Source organism: Podarcis filfolensis (assembly GCF_964270895.1).
Source record: "Podarcis filfolensis genome assembly, chromosome: 8".
NCBI classification, from domain to species: Eukaryota; Metazoa; Chordata; class Lepidosauria; order Squamata; family Lacertidae; genus Podarcis; species Podarcis filfolensis.
The window spans coordinates 72,363,401-72,384,993 of NC_139611.1; the positions used below are offsets into that span (position 1 = coordinate 72,363,401).

General features: G+C 45.9%; 2 protein-coding genes across 2 annotated transcripts; both read left to right on the forward strand.

Annotated features, from left to right (window-relative positions):
- Positions 1-1,554: 1,554 nt before the first annotated feature.
- Positions 1,555-3,267, forward strand: COX6B1 (cytochrome c oxidase subunit 6B1). Its single transcript, XM_083628210.1, has 3 exons — positions 1,555-1,713; positions 2,252-2,352; positions 3,038-3,267. Exons 1-3 carry the CDS (start codon positions 1,608-1,610, stop codon positions 3,089-3,091), a joined length of 261 nt encoding a protein of 86 aa, XP_083484336.1. The 5' UTR covers positions 1,555-1,607; the 3' UTR covers positions 3,092-3,267.
- A 1,439-nt stretch (positions 3,268-4,706) lies between these two features.
- On the forward strand, positions 4,707-15,229 carry RBM42 (RNA binding motif protein 42). The gene is made up of 10 exons (XM_083627533.1): positions 4,707-4,962; positions 5,757-5,910; positions 7,561-7,648; positions 8,434-8,499; positions 9,838-9,998; positions 10,855-10,995; positions 11,434-11,640; positions 12,264-12,384; positions 12,855-13,049; positions 14,727-15,229. The coding sequence occupies exons 1-10, from the start codon at positions 4,802-4,804 to the stop codon at positions 14,837-14,839; spliced, it is 1,407 nt and encodes a 468-aa protein (XP_083483659.1). The 5' UTR covers positions 4,707-4,801; the 3' UTR covers positions 14,840-15,229.
- The last annotated feature ends 6,364 nt before the right edge of the window (positions 15,230-21,593 follow it).

The window sequence follows — 21,593 nt, forward strand, 5'->3', positions numbered from 1 at the left end:
TTACCTGCTCTTTCTGTCAGCATGCTTGGGCAAAAGCTCCCAGTGCTGAATTTCTGCCTGCTGCACAACTGTTGTAGGTGCAGCTGCATAGCTGAAAGAGTATTGATGGTGGCATTTTTAGTGAAGCTCCAAAGAGCTCTTTCTCTATCCCACTGACCAGGTAAGGTGACCAGGTGGAATGGAAGGCTTCTGAAATGGTGCAGGAGAGGAGACTTTGGTGGAGGCAGCTTTAATCAAACTTGCTGCAGAACTGACAGGTTGCACCTGCTGGAAGCCTCTGCTTATAGAATTACTGAAGGTACAGGAGTACTATTCTTAATTGCTTCTCGCCATCCTACCAAGAAGTAACTATTGCTACTTTGGTGCATCTGAGATCAGGGAGCAAGACTTTTTAGGTATGCTTGATACACATGTTTCAGGTATGCAGTCATCAGGAGCGGGAGCAGGGCTTTTGATTGCATTAACTTCTTGCGCTGCAGATGTAGTACTGGGAGCTGTCATCATGCTCAAGGCAGCTTATAACATGAAAATATTTACATAATACAAACTACAAACATAGTAATAAACAATAAATAAAACAAGTCAATTAGTACACAACCAAACAGAACAATTGCGACATAAATCATATGATTTAAAAATAAAGATACAAGAAAATTAGTATCAGAAATAGCAATAAAACCCACTGAACAATACTCCAAACCAAGAGTCTGCTCAGCAACCTCAGCTTTTGTAGCTGGAGTCAGCCAGGACCCCACCCTCCCAGGCCAGGTGGAAAAAAGCTAGCAGAGCAGGAAGCAGGTCTTCCAGAACTCACAGCAGTGCAGGTGTGAAGAAATTTTGCCCCTTCAGATGTTGCTGAACCACAACTCACATCAGCCCCAGCAAGCATCACCATTTGCCAGGGATGTAGTTCAACATCTGGAGGGCCAGAGGTTCCCTTATACCTGCTCTGCATACTACTTCTCTCCTTCCAGCATGTCCACAGCAGTGTTGGGACTTGAAGCAATATCCTTCTGGCCTCTTATCAGGCAGATATTGGGTGATGGGGTTTTAATGTTGTAGATTTGTTAGGGGGTGGTGTACAGAGATAATACTGTGTTAATGTATTTCTTTGCTGCATGGATTGATAGGTATACATGTGTGTATGCGTGCTTGGTGGGCTGGGGTTAGAAAGCTAACAGTGCAAGTAGATAAATAGGTACCACTGTGGCGGAAAGGTAAACGGCATTTCTGTGCGTTCTGATTTCCTTCACGGTGTTCCGTTGCACCAGAAGTGGTTTAGTCATGCTGGCCATATGACCTGGAAAGCTGTCTGTGGACAAACGCCGGCTCCCTCGGCCTGAAAGCGAGATGAGCGCCTCAACCCCATAGTCACCTTTGACTGGACTTAACTGTCCAGGGGTCCTTTACCTTTACCTTTTAAGCAGTGTTCTGCTCCCATGATCTGACTGTGCTGCCATCCAGTTGTTGGAATGCTCCCTGAAGATATAAATATCTTTGGGACACATAATCCCTTAACATGGGATATGGGTTCTGAGCGTTACTGCTGTGAAGCTTCTGGGTCTTTTCATATTGCTGATTTTATATATTCTTTCAGAGAAGAGAACATGTCTGAAACCATAAAGGAAAAGCTGGAAAATTACCGAACGGCTCCGTTTGACAGCCGGTTCCCCAATCAAAACCAAACCCGGAACTGCTGGCAAAATTATCTTGGTGAGTATAATTTATTTATGTGAATTTTTGCATCCTTGGGTGAGTAATGAGAAACTAGGACTATTCATCATCTGACATCTGAGTTGCCAGAGAAGTATAAAAAATGTAGTTGTCCTATTGTACCATGTCTGAACTTCCAAACTGTTGACTTTCACTATTGCAGGCAAGGTCCATAGTGTACTGTACAAGTCTTCCTAAAAGTTTCAGGCTGCAGCACTTCTAGATCTGTGCATAAAATGAGGCAGTAAGTGGAAAAAATAGGAAAATGCAACAGGTCAGACCATAATATTATCACTATAATATCCTTATTACGAGAATGTGCAAGTGTTTTGTATTCTTTTTTGTAAGTTGGGTAATCTGGGTACTTTCTATAGTAGAGGAGGAAAGAAAGATTAAATAACAATAAAATAAGCAGAGATAGGCAAAAATAATGTCTGATGCCACCTTGTGCAGAATACATCGATTCTTGCGAACAGTCTGGGATTTAAAAAGCTGCAGTGGTCATCTTCATAAGTCTGAAACATTTCTCTCTCCACAGATTTCCACCGCTGTGAGAAAGCCATGAATGCCAAGGGAGGAGACCCTTATGTCTGTCAGTGGTACAAAAGAGTGTACACGTCCCTTTGCCCCGTTTCTTGGGTATGTGAATGGAACTGACCAGGGTTAAGGAATGTGTATGTGAAAGAGAAATAGGTGTCAGCGTAAAGGATGGGCTTGGTGGGTGGTGTTTGGCACATTTCAGTGCTCTGTTATTTGACTGGAGGGGAGGTTCTGTGGACCATAGGCTGTGTTGGGTGAAGCCTCAGAGATGCAATAGACACGTGCTTAATGTGTGTCAGAAAACTTCAATCTGCTCAAAATGATAACTCCTAAAACCTATTATTTTGCACAAAATTAATAATGTGAGCCTGATATGTTCCCATATTTTTAGCTGTATGTGGCAAACGAACAAGGAGGATATGCACTGATAAGTGATGGGTAATAAAAGAACATAACTGGAACTTCTACTATTTTTATTGTATTGCCTTGGGACCTTTTCATGGACAAATTGCAAGGTCAAAATTTTCTTAAATATGAGGATAAGCTAGATAGCTATGCAGGAAACATAAATATCACCTTGCAATATTTTGCAGGCAACTCCCACAAAGCCCACCAAAGAAGACTGTTATAATCTATAGTTATGAGGATTAGAAATGTGATTTAATTTTCTACAAAGAAAGCTGCAGAATTCCATGTGAGGAGGAGATCTGTAGTCTTAGTCACTTTGCCTCTGTACTAGCCCAGAAGATATGACTAATCAAAGAAGCCTATTGGTCTTTTTCAGGTCACTAGTTGGGATGAGCGCATAGAAGAGGGGACTTTTCCTGGCAAGATCTGATTGTCTTGCCCCTGCCAGTTGCTCCCTTTCTCATGACACTGCTGTGCTGCTGAGGTCCCCCCACCGAAATGCGGTGTCTGAAGGATAGTCTGAAATAACGCTTTTTCTTGGTCATGCTGACTTGAGCGTCCAACATCATGTGAACAGTGCAAATTCTAATAAAAGGCATAAAAACATGTGGCTATGGTTTGTGTTAAGATCAGCGGATTACGTGTGAATTTGTGGTATTGTTGTCAATGACTGGGGTGCTTCTTATAGCATGTAGGATACACGACTCACATAATTTTCCACAGCACCCCTCCTTACTTTGCCATAAACCACCACCCCTCCACTTCCACTTAATAAGCAGTCTGGAATACTTTTGCATATGGAATTACCTACTTGCTTGTTAGATTGAAGGCTGATCTGGCTACGTCACAGCCAGCCTTCTCTTGCAGCTGGCCAGTTCCCACTTGGTGCTCATGATAAAGGAATGTTCCACAGGTTGTTTGGATATGTTGTAATAAGTTACTTAAGCAGATGACAAAAGTCCCTGAATTCCGTGCTTATGCAAGAGGCGGGAGCCTAGATAACACATTTTACAGAAGGGAGTTATTTTCCTGCTGGGCTTAAGGCCTGACTTCATCACTGCTGCTTTGGCATTGTAGCATAGGAGTCAACTCCTAGGGGCCAACGTCACTTTGGGCCCTCAATAAAATATTTGAGGGGGCCCAAGCCCCCCAAAGTTGATGGTCATTGCCAATTGTGCACTTATGCCGCATTTTGTGATCGATTATGCGGGGAGAGGCTTACCTGCCCCCCCATATTTTATTCAAGTTGGCATTCTTGCACTAAGGTGATATTTTTCTCCCACTGTGAGAAGCCCTTCACTTGGACAAAAGGAAAACATTAGGTGGTTGATTGCTAGGAAGCAAGCCCTACTCAGGGTGATTCAGATTGCTGTAGGGCTGCATTGCAAAGTGACAGACCTATTTACATTTATTATTGAACTCTGTGGATTTTGCTTCTGAATAAACACACAAGGTAAGAATGAAAGCCTTGGCCTTCAGGGCTGATTGCAGCCCTCCACACCTCACTTATCTGGCCCTTGGGATTCCTCCGGCCATTCCCCCTTTCCCTAGGCATCACCATCACTGAGCTTCCTCTGTGTGCTTCTGCCTGGCTGTGAGGTGCTCCTTCACTCTGATAATGCCTCTTGCTTCCCTGGATGGAGAGGTGAGTGGAAAAATTACAGCACGATTCTATAAGTCCCACAGATTAATAGACCATGTTCCCCCTCTTCAGTTTCTTCCAACCAGGGGGCACCCTAGCCCCGCCCCTTCTACCTAGCCCCGCCCAGCGTCCTGCGGGAAAAGGAACGCGACGTGTCCATAGAGTTAGCAATTACTCAGTCACACTGCGGCAGTTCTTAGCAATACTTCCGGTCTTAACCTTATTTCCTCACTCCTAGCAAAAAAATAGGTTGCTGCCGAGTTTTCATCAGAGAGAATGACAAGGAAAGAGCTACACCGTCCTGCAACCATAGAGAGACACAGCCTACGACAGCGCTCTGATTGTACCGGAAGTTGTATTTTTTCTGCTACCGTCAGCGAAGTGCGCCGGAAGTCCCAGGGCTATCGTCATCATTGCTGCGCCGGAAGTAGTCTCGGCGGACGGTGGTCCATCTAGTTGTAGGAGCGGTTGCTACCGACTTGGAAGAGCACTTGAGCCATGGCGGCTCCGGCGATTCCGCCCCCTCCGCCGCCGGGAGGGCCCCCCGGGGTGCCTGGAGGGGTGCCCGGGAAAGGGCCACCGGCGGCGGCCGCAGGTGGCGGCGGCGGCGCGAAAAGTGGAGAGGAGAGGCTGAAGGAAATGGAAGCCGAGATGGCCCTGTGAGTGAAGCGGGGAGGCTCCCATTGCGGGGCCCTGTGTTTGCGGGGGCGGGCAGCGAAGACCAGCCAAAATGATTTAATGGACGGAGGTGATGGGAGCTGGAAGTCTGGGGACACCTGGGAGATTTCAAGGGGGGGGCTCCATCCCTCCCTCCCTGTCTTACAGCGACAGTCAATGTTGACAGTGAACACGCTGGAAAGAAAAGCGTTGCAGGTGCTAGGAAACGGGGCTGTGGAACCCAGGGCAGTGTTGGTAATGGGAGCTCCGAGTCTCCCTTGCGAGCTGGGATGCTTCCAGTTCAGAGCCCACCTTAGCCTTGTTTTCAGAGCTTACGCAAACCATTCCCTATTTTTTCCCTTCTGATTTCAGTATGGGGCAGAGCTGTTCTGAAGTGAATATTCCTCCAAACAGCCTGCTTTCCAACTCTTGGTGTGGTTTGACAATAGACTTTAAAACATTTGATGTTCTTGTCTGATGATGATGGTGATTATTATTTGGTATTTATATCATGCCTTAATAGAAGTTAAAGTAGTGTCCATGGCCCCCTTCCCCCTCATTTTCTCTCCTCAACAGACCTGCGAAATTGATTAGGATGAAAGGTGATGCAGATTCCAGAGTGAGCTTTGTTGCTGGCTGGGTGGGATTTGAACTTGGCCCTTCATGGTCCTCAGCAAGGATGTAATAAAAACAATCAAAATATCAAGCCAGTTGTTCAGATTAATAATGGAATGCTGTATGTGGAGCATTTGTATGGCAAAAGAATGATATAAATGTTATGGGTTCTTGTTTACAGGTTTGAGCAGGAGGTGCTGGGAGCTCCAGTATCCTTGCCTCCTGTTGCCCCTGTGGTAGAAGCTGTCCCAGTTGCCCTGGCAGTGCCAGCTGTGTCTGCAGTCCCCCCGGTCCCTGTCATCCGACCCATCATTGCCACCAACACCTACCAACAGGTGAGGAGACTGCTTGAGACTTACCTTTTGCAATGCAGGATGCTTGCTGGACAGCTTTGAGGGACAGGGCTGTAGCTCAATGATAGAAAACATATTTTGCATGCAAAAGGTCCTAGGTTGAAATCCTAGCATCTCCAGTTGGGAATGGGAAAAAATATCCTGCCTGAAACCCCAAAGAGCTGCTAACCATAAGTAGTGTATAGATAATACTGAGCTACGGTAAATGGACCAGTGGTCTCACTCTATATGAAACAGCTCCTGGCTTTCGGTAGAAGCCTTGAAATCTGGTCCAGGTGAAGAAGGCTGGGCTTTGGGATTAGAGGTTCAGATTACACATTTGTGGTTTTCAAAATATATTGGTGCTGTCACTTTTCTACTTTGGCTGAAGCAGTAGTTGTTGATTTAGGTTTCTTTTATAAACAAAGTAATAATAATAAAGTAGAAATAAAAATATGCACTCTCCACCCCCCGACCATTCCATTATAACTATCCAACCTCCCAAAATTTCAGCACCTCTTGCGATAGTTTGACCCCTTTCCGTTTTAAGAGCACAAATTCTACAAATATCTTCCATATCTCCTCAAAATCATTTCTCCTGCATATTCCCCACCTTAATAACACATGTTAATTTGTCATTAATTGCTGTATCCCACACCTCTTTATACCATTCTTCCATTTTATATTCACCTTGCCCCTTGTTTATTTGTAGTATTTATTGTTGTTTTTCCCTTTCAAGTTCTTTTGCGTCAATTAAATCTAGTCTCCAACCTGGTATCAGGCTTCAGGCCCAGAGACCAGAAGGAAGAGTAATTAATTATATTCAATTATTTACTCCAAGATTTCCAAATATTTTACTGTCCTGGGTATTGATCCTTTCTTTGTTACTTCTACTATTTAAATGTAAGAGGTCCGATAATTTCTAATTGTCCATTTTTTTGTCTTCACAAGCCCTTTGCTTTAGATTCTTTTCCAGCCAGTCAGTTTGCCGTCTGGCCCAGGGCTTGTGTCTTGCCCAGAAATTAAGTAGTAATGTTTATTATTTCACAACTCCAAATTACATTCCTGCTTGAAAAGTTCTTAAGGACTTACCTGTATTCTTTGCTTCATAATACTTGTTCTTCAGAGTGAGAAATCCATCCTTTAAAGTATTTTCTCTCTGAGCTCTCAGTTTCTGCTGCTTACTCCATGGCCAGCAGAGCCTGCTCCCCCCGCCCCAATTTAGGTTTTGATCAGTGTTTTGAAACAGTAGAATATTTCTTTTTAGCACATAGGTAATACCGTATGGTGTAATTCTACAACAAACCATTCCTATAGCACTAACACTGTGTTTTCTCTTCATTGCTACCTCACCCATTAGGTTGTGATGTGCAAGTCCTCTTTCAATCATGCCACTTTTATGTTCTATCCAGCATCTACCATGCTGCTGAGTGCAAGGCAGAATTGGTGCACATCATGCAAGTTAGATAGGCATTTGATCTTCAGGAAGCAAGGATTGCAGATAGTGTAGGGTTTTGGTCTGATGCAGCAGAGCTGCCCTTAGGAAGCTGGGGTGAGGAGGATGAATGTGTGAATACTAAACTTTCGTACTTGACTGCTCATCTTACTTCACTGACATCTGTTCTTGCCAATTGTTTCTTTTTTTTCTTCCAGGTCCAGCAGAGTCTGGAAGCCCGAGCAGCAGCAGCAGCCACTGTGGTGACCCCCATCGTGGCTCCTCCAGTGCCATTTGTGGGCCCAGGTATATAGCCAGTGCCTTTGTAATTCTATGCTTACCTGAGGGATGCAAAGCCTGTGTCCCTCCAGCTTTCATCAGCCTCAGCCACCATGGTTGGGGCTGGTGGAAGTTGTAATCCAGTGACCTCTGTAGGGTCACAGGTTCCCCACCACAACTGCAGTTATGTCAGATATTAAGTTGTGTCCCACCCAAAATGCTTAAGAGAATAACCAAGCAATTAAAACAGATTAATAAATTGTTAGGGCGCTAAGATCACATCAGCAGAGGAATGAGAAAGCTGTGGCCCTCCAGCTATTGCTGGACTACATTTACCATCATTCCTGGCCTTTGACCGTGTTGATTGGTGCTTATGGGAGTTGAAAGTCCAGCATCTGGAGAGCCACAGGCTCCTCATCTCAACTAAACTGAAAGAGCTAGGAATAAAACATTCAAGAACCTACAGGTCGTAGGCCTCAAAGAAGAAATAAGTTTTCAGCTAGCTTCAGAAGAGCAAGAGGGAAGTGTTCAAACAGAAATTCATACTTTGTTGACCCTGCAATAGAGTTCTTTTAAGTGTTTCCTCCAATCACACCTCATATGGAGACAGGGCATGCAGAAAGGGACTCTCCAGCTGACCTGTGGCCAGGCAGGCTCATATTGGAGAAGACCATCCCTTCAAGTATACTGGTTGTCAGTCATTTAGGTTTTAAAGGCTAATTGCCAGCACTGTGAATTCAGCCTTTTGCAAAGATTGTGAAATGGGCTTTGTATGTCCAAGGGCCATGAAATCCATTCTCTCTTCCCTCCAGCTGTCCCCCCGCAACGCCCCCCCATCCTCCGGCCGACCTTTGTGCCTCATGTTCTGCAGAGATCCGGTAAGCTGTCTTTTTTATTATTTGTTGGTTGTGTTCACCGTTTTGCAAGGAACCTGGAGTGGGAGGTTTGGTGGGATTCTGTGGAGGCAGATAGGAAGCCATGATTCAGTGGGAGTGCACATGATTTGTATGGATGAAGGCTCAGGTTGAGGATATTGAGTAGCTGGGAATAGCCTCTGCTTTGAAGTTGATGGCAAGGTGCTGGTGGTCAGGATTAGTCTGATTCACTATAGGTCTTCTTATTAAGAGTAGGGATGGGGAATCTTTGTGCTTCCTGAAGTTGTTGGACTGCAGCTCATGTCATCCTTTACCGTTGACCTTGCTGGCTGGGCTGTTGGGAGTTAGAGTCCAACAGCATCTGGAGAGCCAGTTTCCCCATCCTTGATGTAACGTATCTTCTTCCTATTCAGCACAGACGTAGTCTTTCTTCCACCGATCCTCTTCCTGTGACTCTTCCTGATAAGCAGGTTTATCTTAAAAAGAAAAATCATTTGGGTGTCTAGCCATGTTTCCATTATAGCACAAGGTATGGCTGGCTTTAAAGAGTGTTAGCCTTCTTCCCCATGGATTTTCTATCGATGGCTGCTAGGACCGATGGCCGTATTTAACACCCACTATTCGAGACAGTATGCCTATGAATGCCAGTTGCTGGGTATCAGAAATTTGGAGAGAGCTGTCACTCTCAGGTCCCGCTTGTGGGCTTCCCATAGATATCTGGTTGGCCACTAGGAGAACAGAATGTTGGACTAGATGGGCCTCTGGCGTGATGTGCCTATTGTGCCTCATGGCATTTGCACAGAAGTTGGGGAGAGGCCTGAACGCACATCACTCCATACCCTGTTGTCTCTGGGACTCTCAGGGAATCCAGAGGCTTTTTGGGGTTCAGCTGACTTTGAAGGAAAAACCAATAATTTCTTCCCCTTTGAGCCACAGCGTATTTTATTTATTTATTAATTTCTGTACTGCTTTATATTTTTAATAAAAACCTCAAAGCGGTGTAAAGCATATTAAATCAATAAATCAATAAAATAATAGCTGGGCGATGTTCCTCCGGCCTCATGAGGAGCTTCTTCAGTAGGGCTGGTGAATCTGGGCCTCACCCCCTAGGCCAGGTGGAAAGGGCCTTGCAGGGAGCGTATAAACCAGTCAATGAATGGAAAGTATGTTTTTCTGAATGCAAAGCTTTTTAATTACATTTCTAAGCTGCCCAGCCAAGGGTATAGAAACTGAAGGTTGGGTGGGCAGAAAACACCAGAAAACACCATGCCTTTATTGGTCAGTGTGCTGAGTGCTGCCTAACATTGATTTCTAATTATTACTCCATTTTCTTTTTTGCAGGTGGCCCTCGTCCTCTGCCAATGCGGCCTCCTCATCACCAGTCTATGGTGGGGCCCCCCATGTCAGGCCCCCAGGGCCCCCCAATGCTTATGGGTCCCCCAATGCAGAGAGCACCTGGCCCGCCCCTAGGGGGCATAGGGCCCATGAGATCTGGTCCCCCGGTGAGTTTCTTTTTCTTTGGCGAGAGGGCGGGGGTGGTATCTGTTTTTCCGGTTTTTGAGGCTGCTCTCTGCTTCTGTGCCAGAGTTCACTCAGAGGGGAATAGATTGGGACATGCCAGTGTAGACCAAAGGGGAATACATGGGGCTACTGGGAAAGAAGCAGAAGGGAACTGCTCCTTCTTTAGCCCAATGTTTCTCAAACTTGGGTCCCCAGCTGTTATTGGTCTACAGCTCCCATCATCCCTAGCTAGCAGGACCAGCAATCAGGGATGATGGGCGTTGTAATCCAACAACGGTTGGGGACCCAGGTTTGAGAAACCCTGCTTTTCTAGAAGTCTGATTCAGAACTATTATCAAGCATTAGGATGTGCCCAACAGGGGCAGGTGACTGGGGATGAGAGCTGGAGATCATCCTTTATTATGTTGCCAGACTGGAAATGAACAGCCTGAGTATTTGGCTCTATGTGACTTAGCTGCCTCTGTGCTGTAAAATCCATGACTCGCGTTACTCCTACTAAACCTTCACAAGCACGTACAAGGGGAAAGCTTTTTGGGAGCGGCTGGTGTTCGGTTTTATTTACGTGGCTCCCCCCCCCCCCACATCAGCCAAAAAAAGGCTCCCAGATCACTAGTATAACAGGGTAGTCCCTATCCTTAAGTGTGAAGTCTAAAGGTGCAAGGTGTGAAAGAAAAATGCATTAGGAAGTGGAACGAAATAAACAAACTTTGGCGCAAGTTCTCAAGTAACAGAGACTTGCAGGTTCAAAGTGGGATGGGGACTTGATCAGCCTCATACTTCGGATATTAGCGCTGAACTTGCAAAACTGACACTGATTTCTGCCTGCTTTTTGGCTAGGTTGGGCCAGGGATCCCCGTCGGTCCTCTGGCGCCGCTGGTGCCTGTTCCTCGACCCGTGGTGGTGCCCCCCAAAGTGAACCCCACTGTCATCCAGGCCGCTCCCACAGTGTATTCTGCCCCGCCAGTGAAGAAGCAAGAGGTTAGTAGTGAGCATGCCGAATGAAGGCCACATTATTTTTTATTATTACTGTTTATTGCATTTGTATCCCATCTTTTTTCCCCAAGGAGCTCAAGCACGTGGTTCTCCCCTTATCCATTTTATCCCCGCAACAACCCTGTGTGGTAGGTTAGGCTGAGACTTGGCAGTGACTGACCAAGGTCACCCAGTGAGCATTATGGCTGAGGGGGGGATTTGCTTCCTGGGTCCTAGTCCGACGCTCTAGCCACTATACACACAGTTTAATTCCCCCAAGTCTCCAGTGGGTGGATCCTTTCTGACACCGTGCGGGAAGTTGTTGAACTGCGCCGCTTAAGATTACCTTTGCCGGGCAGTTCTGGCAAGGTGGAGGCATCTGAAAAAGGACCTCCGATGTGTACTACAGCGGTGACATCACAGCCCTTCCTCTTCCTTCTGCAGGAAGAGCATCGGGAGCCCCCGCCCCCTGTGGTGGAGGAGAAGGAGCCGGTTGGGATGGAGGAGCCTGTGATAGGTCCAAGTATGCCAGAGGCGGAGCCCGTTCCAATGGTGGATGTGAGGAGCCTGCAGCCACTACGTGGGCACGAGCAGCCACCCGCGCGGGGGAAGCGATCCCGGGGACCCGATGCTGGATTTGTACCTGTCGAGGTAAGGAGCAGTGGTGGCTTCCCACTAGAAATGGGCAGAAACTGTTGGGGAAGTGAGGTGAGATACCAATGCAGCAGAAGTTGCTCCAACTTACAATCACCACACAGAGGCAGCTTAAGGTCCAAAACAGTTTACTGCTGTAGAAGATAAGGCTTCAGTAAAGCAGCTCCAGACGTTGATATACACATACAGCTTATATGTAGACTTTTTATTCTGGCAGATATATACATACAAGTGCAAAATATTTCTATATTCAAGATATAACGTAGACTCCAACTCATGGACAGACTCACGGGCTGACACACTACAGCGAAAGACCCGGCCACCATGAGCTGGCATGCCTTAACACTGGGCTGTAACCATAGCAACAGGCTTGACTGACCTTGTACCTGTTGGCTTATCTCATACATGGGTGATTTATGCTCATGAAGGAAATTAGCTCCTTCCTCCATGTCCAGTTCCTCCAACAGAGTAAATGAGAATGTGGGGGGGAAGAGAGTCTGGTTCAGTCAACCTACCTACTTGGAGTTCACCAGGCTAGAAACAAATTTCCATTTGAAACAAATTCTTGAAGTGGTCTTTTGCCTAATCAGCACATTCTCTCTCTTCCCATTCCCGGCCAGCCTGTTGTAGAGAGCACACCAGAGGACAAGAAGAAAATGAAGCAGGAAAAGCTCAAGCGCTGCATCCGCACAGCTGCTGGGACATGCTGGGAGGACCCCAGCCTACTTGAATGGGATTCTGGTGAGTGTCCATCGTCACGTGGGTTGGTGAACAGTCAAAAATACTGGCAAGAATCCTCATTGCAAGGGACTGTTCCCTCAAGCTTGGGGTTAGTTGACACCAGCGGTTGACAATAAATGCTTTCATATTTAAATTTCTGTTTGAAATAAATGTTAATTCCAGGTTAACAAACTCCATCAAGCCAAACTTGACTTTTGAGACTTGGATAATAAACTATTAAAATTAGACAGGTTTGGGGAAAATAACACACAATTTTACTGCTGTTTGAAGGCCGAGGAGTCACAGAAGACACTGAGGACTAGTACCTTGACTGCTGCAAATCATCCTGCTTTCCTTTTGCCCATATACTTTGCCGTCTTGAGGGCCAGAAACTTGTTTCGCGAGGAAAGGGTTCAACAAATTGTAAAAAGGGCCAATTGCCCAGCCTCATGTCTTGTGCTCTTCCTCCCTTCCTCTCTCCCCTCCCCCAGATGATTTCCGGATCTTCTGTGGCGACCTGGGCAATGAAGTGAACGATGACATCCTTGCACGCGCTTTCAGCCGCTACCCCTCCTTCCTGAAGGCCAAGGTTATCCGCGACAAGCGCACCGGAAAGACGAAAGGCTATGGCTTTGTCAGCTTCAAGGACCCAAACGACTATGTCCGTGCCATGCGGGAGATGAATGGTGAGACGCTGCCTGAGCTGCGGACCCAGTTCATGGGAGCGGAATCCTAGAATTCCGAGGGTCGGGGTGCCTGATCCCTATTGGGCGGGGGGGGGGAGAGCTAGGAGCTGTACAGGGCCTGGAATCCCTCACTCCCAGCGGAGCCCCTGCTCCGCTGAAGTGGGGAAAGATCATGGGTCAGGGGCAGAGCATGCACTTCGTATGAAGACAGTCCCAAGTTCAGTTCCTGGCATTTCCAGGATCAAGTAGCAGGCAATGAGAAGAACGTTTGCTTGAGACCTTGGAGCACTGCTGCCAGGCAGAGTAGATAAAACTAGACTAGACAAACCCAGTACAGTGGTACCTTGGTTCTCAAACTTAATCTGTTCTGGAAATCTGTTCCAAAACCAAAGCGTTCCAAAACCAAGTCACGCTTTCCCATAGAAAGTAATGCAAAATGGGTTAATCTGTTGCAGACTTTTAAAAACAACCCCTAAAACAAAGCAATTTAACATGAATTTTACTATCTAACAAGACCATTGTCATAAAATGAAAGCAATAAACAATGTACTGCAGTCACACAATCATTCAATCAGTAGGTGAACTGGGTTCCACGCAGTGACAAAAACAAAACTAAAAGCTGCAAAAACAAAAACGCAAAACAAATAGCAAAAACAGACAGACCTCAAAACAGAAGCATGGCACTCAAAACGGAACACGTTCGGCTTCCAAAAAAAAGGTCACAAACCGGAACACATACTTCCAGGTTTGCAGTGTTTGGGTTCTAAGTTGTTTGAGTACCAAAGCATTTGAAAACCAAGGTACCACCGTAGTCTGTATCAGGCAGCTTCCTGTATTTAAGGCAGCAATATGTCTACTTGTTTTCTGCATCTTTCCAAGGTTCAATACTACAGGGAAATGGCCAGCTCCTCACCTGCCAGCACCGTTGTGCTGGATTTTGAAGGCCCTCATAGCATCTTCAAAGCTGTTGCTTATGACTACTATTACTGTTTACTGCCTAAGGTCCCAGGGCAGGTCATAACAATTTAAAGTGCAACATTAAAAACAGATTATAATCACAAGTGTAGGGTGGGTCCTAAAACACTGCATCTCGGGTGTCAAAGGACAAGGTAAAAGAGGTGTGTCTTCAGCATATGATGGAAACTGTAGGGAAGGTGTCAGGTGCACCTCTCTGGGGAGGGAGTTCCACAGACTAAGAGCTGCCACAAAGAATGCCTTTTCCTGGGCTGCAGCCACTGAGCTTTTGAAAGCGCTGGAACTATCAAGAGGGCTCACTGCTGATGTTCAACACTTGAAAGTATCTGTAATATGACATACATCTTGAGAGAGCAGGCCAAGGCTGTCTGGAAATGTGTGTACCTCTAATCTGGTTTATATTTTGAGGAATATGGCTGACTTCAGATGCTCCTGTTTGGGGAAGTGTCTAGGATTGCTCAATTCCCACATTGTCTTGTTTGATGGCATAACCGGAGGCCATTGGTACAACATATTACATTGAAGCCCTGGGGTGTCAGCCAGTGAATTAAATGAGGGTGGCTTAGGAAACAGCTCCATGTTTCTCCAGCCACACAAGGTGAGCTGGCTTGGACAGGGCAGTCTTACTGAACCTTCCTTCTTTTCTCTCTGCCTCCCCCCCCCCCAATCTCCCCACTGCCCTTTCTCTTGTGTCTGTGGCAGGAAAGTATGTCGGCAGCCGGCCCATCAAGCTGCGCAAAAGCATGTGGAAAGATCGCAATATTGACGTGGTGCGCAAGAAACAGAAGGAGAAGAAGAAGTTGGGGCTGAGGTAACGAGGTGCAGGATGATGTTGTATGCTGTTCACCCATGAGCCCCTTGAAGCAAGGAATTGTCTGTAGGCCTGTTCGATCCTGCCCTCTGCTGGAAAAGAAGCAGACCGCAGGAAGAAGCTGACGGCAGGAGACCGGAAGTGCTTTGTTACTCCATCAGTCCAAGGCCTCTTCCGTGTAGAAGATACGTGTGTGTTCTCTCTTTGTCATACACAGACAAACCCTTCCCCATTAGCTCTGCCGTCTAATAGCAGCTTTGTGAGTTCATTGCTGAGGAGTCACAACCTGCAAACTCAGCTGGGGGATAGTTTGTGCGTATTGACAACTTCCGTGGACAAAAGTCTTCTTACCCAATAAAGTTGTGTGTATCTTTTTTTTTTCTTACTACATCCATTCAGCTTGTCTTCTGTGTAGTTATTCCCTCGCTAGTTTCCCTCTGGCCAATATGACTTATTGTGGGTCCCCCACTTTTTAAAAACTTTTTTTAAAGAAAGATTCTAGAGTTTGTGCCCCTCCAGGCTGCTGGACTGCATCTTCCCTGACTATTAGCCAGGGCTGGTGCGAGTTGGAGGCCACCTGGTTCCCCATTCCCTGGGCTAAATGGCCATCTGCCACATTCTTGGCTCTAGACAATTCCTTCTGTTGTGGTGCCCCTTCTCCTGGGAAGAGAGTGCCTTCCTTTCCTGGTTGATAAAGCTTCTTTCTCTTCCATAAAGCTCTAACCTCATGTTGGTTCTAGATAGGACATAGCAGCCCCCAAGAGATTGCCTTGAGTCTGTGATACCAGCGGCTGAATCTTGTAGCCAGACTGGGCCTCGTGAGACCCTGAAAAGCCACATGTAGGGTTAACGTGATTCCTGTGATGCGGTTGCTCAAAAGGAACCATTGTGGTCCTAGAAAGTGGGTTGTTATTGTTTCGTTTAGATTTTATCCAAAAGGGTCGACTTACAAGCAAAGTGTTTAGAGGTTAATATCTCCCTCTTACTTGATTTAACATTTAGCTTTCCATCCCTATTCTTCTCCAAGCCCCCAAGGTACCTCCTCTCCCCTCCAAGCAAAGCCCTCGTCAAAGTCCTAGGAAAGCAGCCTTCTTCCAGGTAAACCTGTTTGCTTCTACTCTGACTGGCAGCTTCTCTCCTTTTTAAGGAAATTATTTTCTAGCTGTTCTAGGAAATGCTGAGGTTTCTTGGAAGCTTATCAGAGGAAATTGGGGTGGGAGGGGCGTAGAACCATCGTTCAGTGTCGGAGTGCATGCTTTGCATAGGAACCTAATCAAGCCCTGCTGGGTCGTCTAGTCCAGCAATCTGTTCTCACAGTAACCAACCAGTTGCCCACTGGAAACCTGCATGGAGAGCCTGATCCTCAATAGCAATCTGGTCTGATTCCTAGTAGCTACTATTCAGAAGCATACAACCCCCAGCAGAGGAGGTAGAACAGAGCTATCTGGTTTAGTAGTTGCCAGACGGCTTGTTGTTGTTGTTTAGTCGTGTCCGACTCTTCGTGACCCCATGGACCAGAGCACGCCAGGCATTCCTGTCTTCCACTGCCTCCCGCAGTTTGGTCAAACTCATGATGGTGGCTTCGAGAACACTGTCCAACCATCTTGTCCTCTGTCGTCCCCTTTTCCTTGTGCCCTCCATCTTTCCCAACATCAGGGTCTTTTCCAGGGAGTCTTCTCCTCTCATGAGGTGGCCAAAGTATTGGAGCCTCAGCTTCAGGATCTGTCCTTCCAGTGAGCACTCAGGGCTGATTTCCTTAAGAATGGATACGTTTGATCTTCTTGCAGTCCATGGGACTCTCAAGAGTCTTCTCCAGCACCATAATTCAAAAGCATCCATTCTTTGGCAATCAGCCTTCTTGATGGTCCAGCTTTCACTTCCATACATCACTACTGGGAAAACCATAGCTTTAACTATACGCACCTTTGTTGGCAAGAAGGCTTATCCTCCATTAAGACGACTTCCGGGGTGGCGCCATCAGCAATGGCGGACTCCCTCTGAACTGGAGGGACCAGCTCCGCGCGAAACGGGTCGTTTCCGCTACGGCGAAGCAGGGACCCTTTAAAAAATCACAGGCGGATGAAGCCTGTGACCATGGGACTCGGCGGGCACCTTTAGTGCCCCCCCCAACCCGCAAAGGAACCCATTAACGGGCTCCGACACAAAGAGGGGGAAGTGGTGTGGTGCTGTGAGTCTACTGCTTTTTCCGTGGAGCGAAGCCGCATAGCCGTTGCCGGAGAGCGCTGCCTTTTTCCTGGGATAATTTGGCATCTAAAAAATCACCCGTGAGTACTTAAATCTTGAACAACTGGACTTTAAATAAGGACTGGCCAGTAGAGAGGAATTGGACTCAAAATTTACCTCAATTTGGTACTGAAACAGGAAGGTCTAAGGTATAACTTGCTGTTGAAATGGAATACACAGGATGAGACGGTTAAATCAGCTATGATTAAATGGGCACAAGACATTGGTCATAACATTATGTTTGCTGACTGGACTGGGAACAGTTATGGACCACTGGTATAAAGTTCACGGCATGTAATGCCTTAAGAGAGAACATTATGAAAATGATATATAGGTGGTACATGACCCCAGTCAAGCTGGCAAAAAATTACCATATGCCCAATAACAAATGTTGGAAATGTAAGGAAACTGAAGGTACTTTCTACCACCTTTGGTGGACGTGCCCTAGGATTAAGGTCTTCTGGGAAATGATTTATAATGAAATGAAAAAGGTGCTTAAATGCACTTTCGTGAAGAAACCAGAAGCTTTCCTCCTGGGCATGGTAGGTCAATTGGTGTCAAGGAAAGATAGGACGTTTTTTATGTATGCTACAACAGCAGCAAGAGTACTCTTAGCAAAGTATTGGAAGACACAAGAACTACCCACACTGGAAGAATGGCAGACCAAGGTGATTGACTACATGGGACTGGCGGAGATGACTGGCAGAATCCGTGACCAAGGGAAAGAGACGGTGGAAGAAGACTGGAAGAAATTTAAAGTTTATCTCAAGAACTGTTGTAAAATTAATGAGTGCTAAAATGTCATGGGTAAAGCAAAACAGAATTGCAGTGACAAACAATTGGATATGAGAAAAAAGATTTAAAGAAAGTGCTATAAGAAATTGAAATTAGGGGTTGCTGGATTGATTTAAAACAGGGATGCAGAAAGGGGAGGTATGGGGAAGTCGCTGAAAGAAGGTTTAAGGAAAGAAAGGTTAAGAAATTATACGTGTTTATATGTTTGTTTGTTTGTTTGTTTATGTATTGTGTCGTTTTGTCTTTTAATATGTGTTGAAAAACCAATAAAAATTTTATATATATAAAAAAAAGACAGCACAGATGAGAGAAGAGGATACTGCTGAATCCTGGGTGCCAGAAATGGAGGGAGTTGCGGCCCTGCAGGATCATGAGCCTTTGGATTTGATAAATGAATTTGGAAAAAACCAGATTTGGAAAGATAAAGTTTGGTTTGGTTTGGAAATGGGGGGTTGGACTGACCCTCCTATGCAGGGATGTTTGGACTTTCTGAGTCTGGTAATGGGCCGTCAGATGTTTGGAGCTGTGGGGGCTCTTAATTTTGGAGGGAATCTGAAACAGGTGTTTAAATATCACATGGAGTTTAGTCTGGACTATGGAAATGGGGCTGATCTGCTGAAAAGGGTCAAAAACATTACTAAGCTGGAGTTCCCACGAGTGAAAGGAAAATATGAAGAAGAGTCGCGGAAGGGACATGGAAGAGACTTGAGGGCCTCAGATATAAGAATACCAGGTTAATGCGCTAAATTAATGGGACAAAAAGGACTGACAAAATCCGGGACCAGGTGGAAGGGACGCTGGATGAAGATTGGATTGTTTTACTTTTTTTTCTTTTATCATTAGGACTGTTTTAAAATAATTGATGAATGTTAGAAAAATGTTGAAATGGAACTACTTGGTTCTAGTAAAAATGTTTAAAGAATTAGGTTAATGATATGGTTATGAGAAGTCGGTAAAAATAAGATTTAAGTTTTAAGTTTTAAGGTTTGCTATAAGACAAGATGAAAATAGATTAAGATAATGTAAGGACAAAATATTATGAACTATGGAAAGGATTTGCTGTGATAATTATTAACCAGGATACAAGAAAGGGGAGGAGGAGGAGGTCAAAGAAAGAAGGTAATGAAAGTTAAAAATTTGAGAATGATGGATTTATTGTTTCTTTCTATTTTTCTGTTTTGTCTTTTTGTCCTGTTTTTTCTTTATTATAATTTTAAAAAATCTTTAATAAATATTATTTAAATATATATATATATATATATCCTCCATTAATTTGTCTGGTTTTCTAAGGCCACCTAAATCAGTGGCCGCCACTGCCTCTTAAAGTGGTCTGCAGAAAGTCACAGTATCAACCTCTGGCATCTCATTAAAAAGATGGGGTGCAGTGAAACATTCAGTCTAAGGGTCCTGCGAGGCTGCTGCCAGTCAGAGTTGACATTACTGGGTTAGATGGCCAACTAGCATGACCTCTTCCTAGGACCAGCCTTCTACTCATTGGTGCTGTGGGTGTGCCAATTTCCGTAAACCAGGAGAGGGGAACCTGTTACGTCGGCCTCATTTCCTATGGGTTGACCAGTTGGGTTGACCAGTTGGGCTGCGCACCTCTTCTCTCGCCCACGCCAGACATAAATGGTGCTTCTACCGCTCCTTTCATGCTTCTGGGGAAATAGTGCAAGGGTTTCTTATGAGAGAGTTTTCCTGGCTTCTTAAAGGCTTTGGGCTGGGCACTGAAGAGGAAAGGAATTGCCCTCTCCACAAGCAACAGCAAGAGAAGGGTACCTGTAGAGGCACATGCATTTCCCACTTGGAGTTAGGAATATCTGCTTTTATTTTATTTTTTGCAAGCAGAGGGGAGCAGAACCAGGGAAGCGAAGGAGCCTCTTCTGTCATCCGCCCCCCTTGTGTTATTGCATGGCCCATCTGCTTCGTAACCCCCATTGTTCTGGCCGTGCATGTCCTAGACAAGCTGTCTGCATTGTCCTGGGGCCGGACAAACAGGAAAAGCAGCCGTGGATTTGGGCACGAGAGCAGGAAGCAGATGGGAGCAGTGGAGGAAGGTGGTTGCTTTGACCCCTGCAGAGGTGGAGGCTGCTGGGCAGACGGCAGCTGTAGAGGTGGGACAAGGCTCTGCTCTGCTCCCTTGATTAAATAAGAGAAATGGGGGGGGGAGAGAAGAGAGGGAAAGATGCTGAGGGGCCTCTGTTGGGAAAAGGCTCTGGAACTCCTGCAGGGAACCCTGGGATTTAGGGGGAGTCCATGTTAGGGAGAGAAAGTGGGGGATATATATAAATATATAATAATAGCAACTCAAGAGGGGGGAAACTACAGGCTTTGGGGGTTTCCGTTGCTGTTTTTTAAACCAGACCACCAAAATGGCCTTTGAGGGTTTTGTAGAGCCGTGTGCACATACCAGTTCAGCTCTACAGCTCAGGAATTGCATGCACCTGACTCTAAAAGTGGACAACAGAGCTCCACAGAGGTGATCTTATTTCAGAGTGGAGGAAAATGGAACTCAAAAGCATAGTTCAATGTTTTTGTGTGAATTTCTTTTCACATGCAACTTTTAAACTATTGGTGTTGAGAATTCCATTCCTCCTGAGCTGCAGTTGTGTGGGATTGTTATATGTCACATGTCTGTTTACATTCCAGCATTGGAGTCTTGTGTGAGGAAATTGAGATACGTTGGTTCCGCTCTGTATAGCTTTTGCTTTTGCAGTTCTCTTTCCGAGGAAGAAAGACAGAGCTGAGGTGGTTTCAGCCAGGCTCCCAGGCAGGGACAATGCACCTTGTTTGTGTCTCTCAGCTGGGGGGAGGGGAAGTCCCCCCCCCCCCCTCAGCTGAGATAGACCCGGTGCTCACAATATATATTGATATATTGCCCAGGCCTACTCAAGACCCATCAAATCCAGAAAGTTTCATCTACAGCACATCTTTTAATACACGGAAGACTAATAATACAGGAGCGCTACAGAACAGAAATTGTATTACAGAGGGAGATTATGGGAATGAGTGGAATCCATCATCTTTGCAGTGGGACAGTACTTAAAAGGAGCTTCAGGATGTTGTTTTGTGGGTGACAGACACACAAGAGGAAGAGCAGTGGTTCTCCAAAACCCATATATTTGGGATTCTGGTTGCTGCTACTCAAGATGGACTGATGGGATCCGTATGGAGGAGGAAGAGGAGTTTGGATTTGATATCCCGCTTTATCACTACCCTAAGGAGTCTCAAAGCGGCTAACAATCTCCTTTCTCTTCCTCCCCCACAACAAACTGTGAGGTGAGTGAGGCTGAGAGACTTCAGAGAAGTGTGACTGGCCCAAGGTCACCCAGCAGCTGCATGTGGAGGAGTGGGGAATCGAACCCGGTTCACCAGATTATGAGTCCATCGCTCTTAACCACTACACCACACTGGCTCTCTGTGTATGGCCAGGGCAACTTGTTTCCTGCGATTGTAGTCCTCTTAAACCTCTCTAAAAAGATGTTCCTCGTCTCTCGAGGCCTTCCTGGTGCTAAACTACCTGATGACAGGCTGGGAAGTTCCAGGAGATGAGGGAAAGTTGAGTACAGGAGACAAAGAGAATTTTGAATAAGATGCTGCTGTTACTGCTACTCAATTCCATAGCTAGGAAGTATGAGAGTCATTGCCGGAGAAGATGGTTCAAACTGGTAGCTGTCCTCCTCAGCATTTTGCCTTTCAGCAGCCTCCGTTCTCATCCA